Source organism: Melanerpes formicivorus, unplaced genomic scaffold, assembly GCF_026170545.1.
Source record: "Melanerpes formicivorus ecotype bairdi unplaced genomic scaffold, bMelFor1.0.p_v2 SCAF_74, whole genome shotgun sequence".
Classification (NCBI taxonomy): Eukaryota; Metazoa; Chordata; class Aves; order Piciformes; family Picidae; genus Melanerpes; species Melanerpes formicivorus.
In genome coordinates this window covers 2673645-2683935 of record NW_027142426.1, presented here as the reverse complement: position 1 = coordinate 2683935, position 10291 = coordinate 2673645, and the positions used below count along the sequence as shown (strand labels likewise).

The 10291-nt window shown below is 41.9% G+C and overlaps 1 protein-coding gene across 1 annotated transcript in view; it reads left to right on the top strand.

Moving 5' to 3' along the window:
• Positions 1-1131: 1131 nt before the first annotated feature.
• The window catches only part of EEFSEC (eukaryotic elongation factor, selenocysteine-tRNA specific), a 129840-nt gene continuing 120680 nt past the window's right edge, over positions 1132-10291 (top strand). The window contains exon 1 of the mRNA XM_068163781.1: positions 1132-1438. Coding sequence (XP_068019882.1) covers positions 1153-1438 — 286 coding nt within the window. The 5' untranslated portion in view covers positions 1132-1152. The remainder of the gene's footprint in view (positions 1439-10291) is intronic.

Below are 10291 nucleotides of genomic sequence, written 5' to 3'. Positions count from 1 at the left end.
GGCCCTCTTCTGCTTCATCAGGTCTATATCTTTCTTGTGTTGGAGTGCCCCAGAGCTGGACACAGTCTTCCAGGTGAGGTCTCACCAGAGCAGAGTGGCAGAATTGTCTCTCCCAGCCTACTAGCCATGTTTCTTTTGATGCAGCCCAGGATGCCATTGGCCTTCTGAGTTGCAAGGGCACATTATTGGCACATTATCCAGCTTCTCATCCACCAGTACCCCCAAGTCCTTTTTTTTCAGGGCTGCTCTTAGTTTCATCATCCCTCTGCTTGTATTGCATTGAGGGTTGCCCCAACCCAGTTGCAGGACCTTGCATTTTGCCTCATTGAACTTCATGAGATTCTCCTCATTCCAGCTCTCCAGCCTGTGCAGGTCCTTCTGGATGGTATCCCATCCTTCGTCTTATTGACCACACCACTCAGTTTACTATCATCTGCAGAATTGCTGAGGGTCCATTCAATCCTGCTGTCTGTATCATTGATGAAGACATTGAACAGCACCAGTCCCAGTACAGACCCCTATAGGACACCACTTGTCACCTGTCTCCATCTGGGCATTGAGCCATTGACCACTACCCTTTGGATGTGATCATCCAACCAATTCCTTATCCACTGGGCAGTCCACCCACTGAATCCATCTCTCTCCACCTTGAAAAGAAGGATGTTGTGGGGGACTGCATCAAAGGCTTTGCAAAAGTCCAGATAGACAATAGATGCCCCGTCCCTGGAAATACTCCAGATCAGGTTGGACAGGGCTCTGAATAACTTGATTTAGTTGAAGGTGTCTCTGCTGACTGCAGGGAGATTGAACTAGATGACTTGTAAAGGTAATTTCAACCCCAAAACATGATAAATGTAACCAAGCTTTTTGCTTGCCTGGGTAACCCTCCAGCGTGTGTGCTGTTAACGCATTAACACCTTCACCCCATTCACCCCAGCTGGGTGCCCGAACAGCGCGGTGGAGCGGCTCCGAACGCTGGGGTGGCTGCGCTGCTCCCTGGCCTCCTGTTCCCCGTGGCTATATAGCCTCGGCGGGGCAGGGAGGGATTTTCTTGCCTCCCGGAGCTGAGGTGAGGGCGGCGGAACGGCGGCGGCCGGGCCCCCGTTGCCGCAGGGGCGCTGTTGGGACGGACCGGCCGGGTGCAACGCCGTCATGGCCGCCGGGACCGCGGCACCCCGCGTCCTGAACGTGAATGTCGGCGTCCTCGGCCACATCGACAGCGGGAAGACGGCGCTGGCGCGGGCGCTCAGCACCATCGGCTCCACCGCCGCCTTCGACCGGGCGCCGCAGAGCCGGGCGCGGGGCATCACGTTGGACCTGGGCTTCTCCTGCCTGCGCACCGCCCTGCCGCCGCAGCTGGGCCCGGGGCCCGGCGAGCTCCAGTTCACGCTGGTCGACTGCCCCGGGCACGCCTCTCTCATTCGCACCATCATCGGCGGTAAGGGGGGAGAGCGGGGGTGGCAGCCCCTGGCCGCCCCGGGGCCCCGGTGGCGGAGAGGCCCCTGCTGGGGTGCTGCCGAGCCGCGGCGTGGCTGTCCCGGTGGGGCGAGCGGAGCTGTTCCTGCCCGTCTGAGCCTATCTGTGCTGGGAGCTTCCCTCCTGTTACTCGTGTCCCGGGGTCTGTGGCTGCCTGGCCGTGCCCTCGGGGTGGGAGGCGTGGGTGGGCTGTCAGTTTGTTTCATGGGCCTCACCACCTTCACGCTACTTTGAAATTGCCCCTAAAATAGGATGCCGGCACTTGCAGAAAAGCAGTTCGTAAATGTGAATTCTTTGGGTGCTCTTTGGACTGGGAGGCCTGCTCGGTTTTCTTACACTCGGGAAAAAGTTTATTGTGTATGGAGACCTTGTTTGTGGTATTTAAGGGCGATATTAATTTCTGTTTGCTCATTTGTTAAAGCTGTCAGAGCTTGACATTCCCTGTGGTTGAGAGCTGTGGTGTATTTGCTGGAAGTGCTTGTGCCAAACTTTCGTCCTGGAGAGAGATGGGGGAGTTCGAACAATATTATGATTAGAAATAACGTTGTGGGGTTTAGTAACTTTCCGTTTGAGTCTTTGTAGATGATATCGGAAGTTAATCTGGTTTGCATTAAAGCTCATTGAAAATTAGTTCACCTTGCTCTATGAGAAGCAACACTTCCCCTCCCGTGTTTTGTAAACAGAGGGAAGAGGTGGTTGGTGTTTGGCTGAGCATATAAAGGAGTTACAGCTGCAGGGTGTTTACAGGCTTCACGGATTGATAAACTGCAACACCGGAGCCCTCTGAAAGTTCAGTTCCTGTGCATTTCCTCTACTAGTGTCTCTTTAGTGTCATTTAGGTGGTAGCTTGGTAACTGTATGACCGTGTTTTTTTTTCTTCACAGTTAGGACTAAGGTGCAGAACAAGTCAGTTCTCATGAATCAACCCCTTTTTGAACAAAAGTTATTTGCAAATGGTGTCAGCAGTAACCCAGTTGTATTGTTTACACTTGCTCTGGATAGGATAATAAACAGTTAACTTATTTCTCAGTTTCACCAGCAGTGGTGTTCTGTCCTAGCTGCAAGTGAGGAATGATTGTGTGCCTAATTCCGGTAACCTGTGCTCTTTTAGTCTCCTTTGTACTTCACAGCTGTCAGCCATGGAGATGTTAGGTTGATGGTTAGACTCAATGATGTTACAGGTCTTTTCCAACCAAAACAATTCTGTGATTCTTAAGTAATCCTAAGCCCCCGATTATCTTCTAAAACAAAGTTTACTTTGCCAGCTTTTCTTGGATGTGCTGAAGAGTGACTTCTGTTTAGACATACCTTTCTGCCAAAAAAACCCTAATCTGAGTGAGGTGAACTTTCTCATGAAGCAGCATGGGAAAACTTGGAAACCCAAGACATTTAAAATCACTTTAACACTTATCTAGGGTGATTTCAACACATGAACTTCTTGTTGCTGCCTATCATTTTTATGAAGAGCTTCAAAGCACTTAGTCACAGCTGTCCACATTGCTTGAACAGGTTATTCAGATTTCTGTATTGATAAGTCATCTTGTGGGAGAAGAGAAGATGTGGACAGTGGAACAGACTAAATGGCATGATGGAGTTTTCTTCCCAGCAAAAACTCTTCTTTATACGTAGCAATTGAGACACATGAGCATGCTGAACTCCCTTAATTCCAGTTATACCAGGTTATGCATCTTGGTGAAAACACATGATTAGCATGACCTACTACAGTTCTGTGCTCTAAGAGCTGCAGAGAAAATGTGCTATCAATATTGTGTTCATACTTGGAGTTAGGAATGTCAGTTTTCTTGTTGACAGCATGCATGTATCTCAATGGCAAATGTTTGGTTGTTTTGGGAGGTTTGTTTGGTACCAGGTTTAAAAGATGAAGCCTTGATGATGAAACCTGATCAGTGCCTGTGGGACTGTTCAGGTGCTTACAGTTTTAGTATGGTTTGGTGAAACTCAGACTGAAGTATAGCATATCTTCTGTAACAGGATACATCCTTTGGTGTTTAGGGGTTGGTGTTTCAGTATTGCCAACTCCAGCATTTTCTCTGCAACCAGGAATGCTACTATGTTTGTGTTTTGGTTTGTTGGGGTTTTTTTGATGGAAAAAACCTCCCTCTTACTACAGATTTATTTTTTTAACATAAAATGTAAGTGAAAAGCACTTTATCTTCCTGTATTTATTCTGCACCTTGTTTTTTCCCACCTCTTTAAAATACTGGTCTTCTGAAGTTAAGTCTGGCAGTAGCTGTAGCTGTGAGTTAACCTGCAGAAAAAATAGAGACAGGATGGCTGTGTGAAAGGAAGCTGCATATGAGGAGTTGGAAGGTGGAATGACAAGAGAGCCGTGAAGCAGCCTTCCTATACATGTTAGTCATGTGCATGTAGTTTTTGTGTAGAAGCCACAAATATGGAAATACTTCATTGCATACTCTTATTTTCTGAAGCTCTCTTATATTCATTGAAGGTGGTGTAAAGTAATTGGTTTTCTCTTGAGTGACCCCCTCTTACAGAAATGCTGTCTGTTGTGGCTGAGTGGCACCAGTATTATTCAGGCAGGTCACCCATGAGGTGACTAGCTCAAAGGGTTCCTTCTGTGAAGCTCCTTCACAAGGCAAGCTAGAAGTCTTCCCCCTCCCTCTAATCTCAGCTGTTCTCTTCCAAGGTGCCATTTTCATTAGTGGTGTCCCAGTTTCTCTTCCAGTCCAACTCTATGCTCTCTAACTGTAGTCTTTTCTCTCAAGGGTGCTGTCAGGGTCAATTCTTTCCTGTACAAAGTAGTTAAATCTATTTGTGATTAAATGTTACTATTTACCATTCTAGAGCATATTTCTGTATCTAGCTAATTCTCAAAGTGCATTTATTTCACGGCTGAATCTAGTGTCATGCTGTGCCAGGTAGCGCTCGACCTTGCACATACTTCTCACAGTGACTCACAAGATGCTTGTTTAGAGACAGTAGTTTAGGATTAAATGAATGCAGAATATTTGAGCAGTAACAAAATGGAATGGAAAATGGAAGTCATATTTCATTCTGTGTGGCTGTATTCCTCTTGCAAAGCTTGTCCTTGAAAACAAAACATATCAAACGCTAAATCAAAAGATATTTTTTCTTTACCTCTGTGCTGGGAATTGGAAATGCTGCAGACAGTTCCACCCAAGATGCTTTCTGAAAGTTTTAGCTGGAAGGTGATAGCCAAGGTTGGAATGGAATAAATGATAGGCACTTGACTTACTGCATTGTGGTTTTCCTTGTGTTTAAACCATACCGGCTTGTTCTACAAGAGCAGGCTCTTGTGTGTCTGATGTGGCAGGAAGGTATTAAGTTATTGTGGATAGCTTTATGACTTCAACTGCCATGTATTTCTTTGTCTTATTCTTTTGAACCACAAGAAGCCTTTATTTTATAATATTTTCAAGCCTTGTGCTCTAGCAGGATCTTGTCAATCCCATGCCAAGAAACATAACAAATGCTGGTTTTGTAGCTGTTCGTAGCTGACTTGCTAAACGGACAAGGCAAACCTGAGTAACAGAATTTTAAGGGTCAATTGTTTAGCTTGTGAGAAGCACCCACATCAGCCTAATGCTTGCTTTCTGCACTGAAGGAATGACTACAAAATGCAGGGTTACTGTTTTTATCATTACTACTTGTATTGCTGTAGAGATTGAATGGTGTTTTGTTCCCATCTCACAGCAAGATGGGGTAGTTTGTCATACTTGTGTGTGGTTTTTTTTAAGTGTCTGTTCTTTTGTTAGATTTCAGCTCTCTGATCTTCTGAAGAGCTTATGTTAATGTCAAAATCAGAGTTGCTTTCACATTTGTTTGTCACAAACCTGTGCATCTGGTAGGATCTAGAATGGTTTCTCCAATGAGTTCAGCAGTAAGGGATGCCTGCAGAGAGGTTATGTGAGTTAATCTGCCAGAAGAAATTCAATCCCCATATTTCATTTTAAGACCACTTTGCGTAGCAAAGTAGTTTAACCAGTAGCAGATTTTTTACTTGCTGATGTTTAATTTCATGCCCTACAAAGGGTCAACACACTAATACAGAGGAACATGATTACCTCATCTGGGTTTCCCCCACACACATGCAGTGAAGGGATAGTGCGCTGTTTGGTTTAGGTGATGTGTTGTCAGATGCCCTTTATCAGTTGGATTTTGAGATGGATCCTCAAAAGAATGTCTAAAAAAGAAAGTTGTCATCTTTTCCCTATGAAGTTCAAAGGACACAGTATCCTTATGGGGTTTTAATTGGAAAGCTACTGCTTGACCCTGGTTGTCTAAACCGGGGTTGGGGGTGGTGAAATTCTGACAAACTTGTAGTTTTGTAATCCTTATGCCTGTCTGAACCTTTGACCTCTTTACTTTATAACTAGAGCTTCATTGTCACCATTTGTCCCTGCAGTTCTTTTCAAAGAAAACTGCCTTGCAAGTGTCTGTTTCTACTTTGCTGGTATGTTCTGTTAAGGAAGGGTATTAATTCATACCTGATACATTGGAAGGGCCAAGACTTTTGAACTTGCAGGAGAGCTTCAGGAGGGGGAAATGAGCATAGCAAAAGCATGTCTTGCTGATGCAAATGAGTACAATGAAAACAGTCTTGGGGAGATCAAGGGAAATGTGGTCTTGCTACTAGCATTCAAGTTTGGTCAGATGCAGATTATTTGTAAGATTAACATAGCACACAAAAAAGAAGGAAAAAAGTCTTTTTATCACCGATTAGTAGTTTCACTGAGTTTGTTATAAGCTTTTTAGAGGATTTGTAAACTTAGGGTTACTTTTGAATTACTGTCATGAAAACACACTTTGACCAATGTCAGCTTTTGCTTGCTGATAGCCTTGTGAAGGTATGACAGTTGTTATTTTTTCCATTTTCAGTGTGTGAACAAGTAGAGTGTTACAGTTGCAGAGTGCATATATAGATGACTTCAATTTATGTGGAGGCCTCTTGCTGTTGAGTGCAAGTGTTGATGGGGGAAACCTGTTACTCTCTGGAAGTAGTGCCCTGTGTTGGTCAGTGGATATTAATCTGGTCAGAGAAGTCACTGGAGAATCTTGAGGACTTCCTCTGACAGCTTGAAATGAGAATAGCCTAATAATGACCCTTGCCCTGGTGAAAAGATATTAAAATACATCTCCTATATATTATAAGGCTCATTAATTTTAATTATGTAGTTGTTGATGTTACTGAAGTACTTATGGGCCAAGAGAGTTCAATTAGCACTAATGTGAATGTTTTCTAAACCCTAATAAACTACTTGGGTTCATAAAAATGCAAGTAAATAAACTTTTCTGTAAATGAAAACACTTTTCTCCTGAAATTGCAGCAGTCTCTTTTAAAATTCACTTTAATTTGGCTAGTGCCTGATATTTGTTTGACAAGGGAGTAGTTTTATTGATACCTTAAAATGAAAGGCACTTTCATTTTAGGCACAGCTCCTTAATTGGGGAAAAAAGGCAGCTGGTATGAAAATATTGCTGTTCTAAAGTCCTCCCTCTCTCCAGCTCCCAAAGTGCAACTTTCTCTGCTGGATACTATGGTGCACAAGAGGGCAGCATTTGCTTACAATGCAGGATCTTGGCGATAAGTACCCAGGGTAGCAGGTCAGCCTGGATGGAGTCATTTTACTTTGAATTTAAACAGAATTAAGCGGGAGATTTGGAAGACAACTGTGACTTAATTAATATTCCACTCCTAAAGAAAAGATCCACTGTATTTTAAGGAAGCTTAGTCTTATTTTATCCACAGCTTGGATAGTACTTTTTATATCTTAAATCGAAATGTGTAGGTTGTTTCTTGCACATTTCATGAGACACCAGTAACACAGGTGAGATGAGACAACTCATCTCCCACATAGATAGGACTGGGGGTTTTATCTTGCATTTATGGAAAGATCATCTAGTTTAACCTTGAAAGCAATTGGTGATGTGTGAAGAATGAAATTTAGTGTACACAATTAATTTCTTTGCTCATGTCATTTAATAACTTGGCAAAAGCAATTGTACTGAATCTGTTTTGAACCTCTTCTGGGCTGTACAGGGTTTGTTGTTTGAACTTGAGTAGAATTAAACTTGTTTTTTTGTCTGTGTACCAGGCTACTTTAAAATAGTGGTCTTCATGTGGAATTCTTATCTGTCTGTATCAAAACTTTAATGATTTCCATTTATTATACATAGTGTCTGTTTGTATTAATGTTTTGAGTGGGGTGACAGACTAGTCCACTTGGCTGCTATGATTTCTGTTCAATGCCCTCTTCTGCTTTGACTCGAAGCTGGTTTCCCTATTAAAGATACACAGATTCTACAAGCTCCATAGATTTTGATGCAGAGCTTAAGTAAAATTAGAGAGCAAAGCAGGAGGAGTCTTCCTTTCCTTTAAGTTGAAAAATTTGAAAGGAGGGAGCAAACCATTGTCTTCTGGTCTCAAAATTTACAACGAATAATCGCATTCTCCTCTTCTTGTTAGAATCCTGCCAGAAATGTACTGTTTCCTGTGTTCAGTGAAAAAAAATTGTGCATGTCTTGTTCTGAAGATGTGATTTATAAGTGAATTCTTAATCTTAAGTATAGATTGTGAACAGGAGTGGCTTCGTGGAGCTTTGAATGTTAGTGTGTCTATTGCTAACATGGAACAAATCTACAAAGCTTTTTAGTGGTTATGTGCATACTTGCTTGTGTACAACAAAATTGTGCTAATTGCCATGATCATTTGAAACAAACTTAACAGTTTCTCAGGGGGGCAAAAAAATAATACCCAAGTGCTGTAATGGTGCTCACAAAGTCTGCTGAACCATTCTTCCTATCGATTTAAAAACAGAATTTCTTTGTTCCGTCATACTGTGTGCAAGCATTCATCAAATAACCACATGCCCTTTCATTTCACTTTTGCTTGATGTTTCTCCTTGCTTGGAATGATTTTGTAAGCTGTTTGGGAGAGTAGTCAAGCTTTATTAATCAATTTTTAGATGCTTTAAGTGTTGGCTAATGTAGCGAAGTCTTATAAATACCTGCATAAATCTAGAACAACTTACTGTAAAATACAAAGCATCTCTTCAGTTAGTGTGGTGAAAATTAAATGTCAAGCAGATTTTTCAAAGTAGTATGTTTTACTGATGATGGCTATCTTTGCTTGTTAAATAATCCAGTTCAGTGGTCTAATAATCAACAAACTGCTTAATATGGTTCTACTGTATCTGTTCTCCAGCTTGATTAAGAAGTTGTCTTCAATTAGTAAAGGCTAGATATAAGTTGAATGATGTGCTGAGAACTCTTTTTAATAGCCAACTTAGCTTGATAGAGTCATGAAATTAGCTTCCTTAATATGCTTCTTTGTGATTTTTTGGTGTGGTTTTATTTTATTTCCACTATGTTCTTGGATGGTTATTGTTCATCAAACACTGAAGAAAACCAAAATGCAGATAGAAAAAGCTAGGCAAAGCAGACATGCAAGAGATCTTCTAGCTAAGCGAGCAAACCAAACCCTTGTGTTGTCATTGTTAAAGTTAAGGGGAATAAAAAGTTTTCTTCTATGTGGCAGCTAGTTCTTTTCTGTCTGGGAACCCTAAACTTGGCCTGGCAAGTGGAAGAGCAAGGACAGATGTCCTGTGGTGGTTAATTTTCATCTGGATTCTTGACTGCATTCTGTTCTCTGGGTCACAGCTCGGAGCGAAATTGAGTGAGAGCTCCAGCAAAGAAAGACTTGAACAGCTTGTATGATAGCTATGATTGCAAAGATACTGTGCATTCTGTGAGAAAATATTCTCTGTGCTATCTGTAAAATTCAGATTAAATAGCCATTCTGAAGTGCTTCCTTTAAACTGTTTGCTTCCAAAAAGCGTTGCAGGCTAAGTAAACACGAATAATTCTTATTTCCCATCTCCTTATCAGTTATTCTACCAAAACGCTCTTGCACAGCCTATCTAATCTCTTCAAATGAACATGAAATGGTTAGTGTTGCCTTCCAACTGGAATTATGATTTCTGTTACAAACTTCAGCTGATTAATTCTACATTAGATTGTAATTATAAGAATTACCCGGCCTAGGGGTGGTTGTGACCGAAAGATAGATGTAAATGTACGTGTTTATACGTGTGCATGTCAGTGCAGAATGTGACAGCAGAAAGAATGGGTGAATAGAGGGGGAAAGAAAATGGAATGGGGAACATAGCTTAAACAAAAAGGAATAAATTGTATTCAGGAGCATTGCGAGAGTACCCTAAGGAGGGGGGTAAAAAGAATAATTAAAACATCAAAGTTTGAATTTTAAGTTGTTTGGATTTTTTTGTTGGTTAACCTGGGTTAGGATTCAGGCTCCTCACCCAAAATTTCAGACAAGATTATACATTTGGGTCTGTGGGTTTGTTTTAAACCCTTTTCTTTTCCTTTTTTGGTGGTGGTGTTTTGTGTGTATGTTGTTTTTGTGTTGGTGGTTTTTTTTCCTCCATTGAAGGATCATGAAGGTTGTTTTGTCCATTGCAAATCTGCTTTTTCTGCAGTGCCAGAGAAGTGAATTTAACCCAATCCCCTGTAGCACTTTGTCCTCTGTGCCAAATTTTTTCTTTGTTTTGTGTCTTATTTGGGATCCAACATATAGTTGGCATATAAAAGTAGCTGCTAGTCTTAGATCTCATGTGCTTTCCTTCAGTTGTGGAACCTTGCCTCTGATTGTTTGGCAAAGATTCACCTTTTATGTCCATTAAATACGTGGTGGAGCAGGCGAGCATATTCTAGAGATGATTCTTGTATATGTATGTTTTGAAAGGGCCTTTGAGAAGCTGTTAGGTAAGGAGAAGCTGTAGAAGTGTTTGAGGAT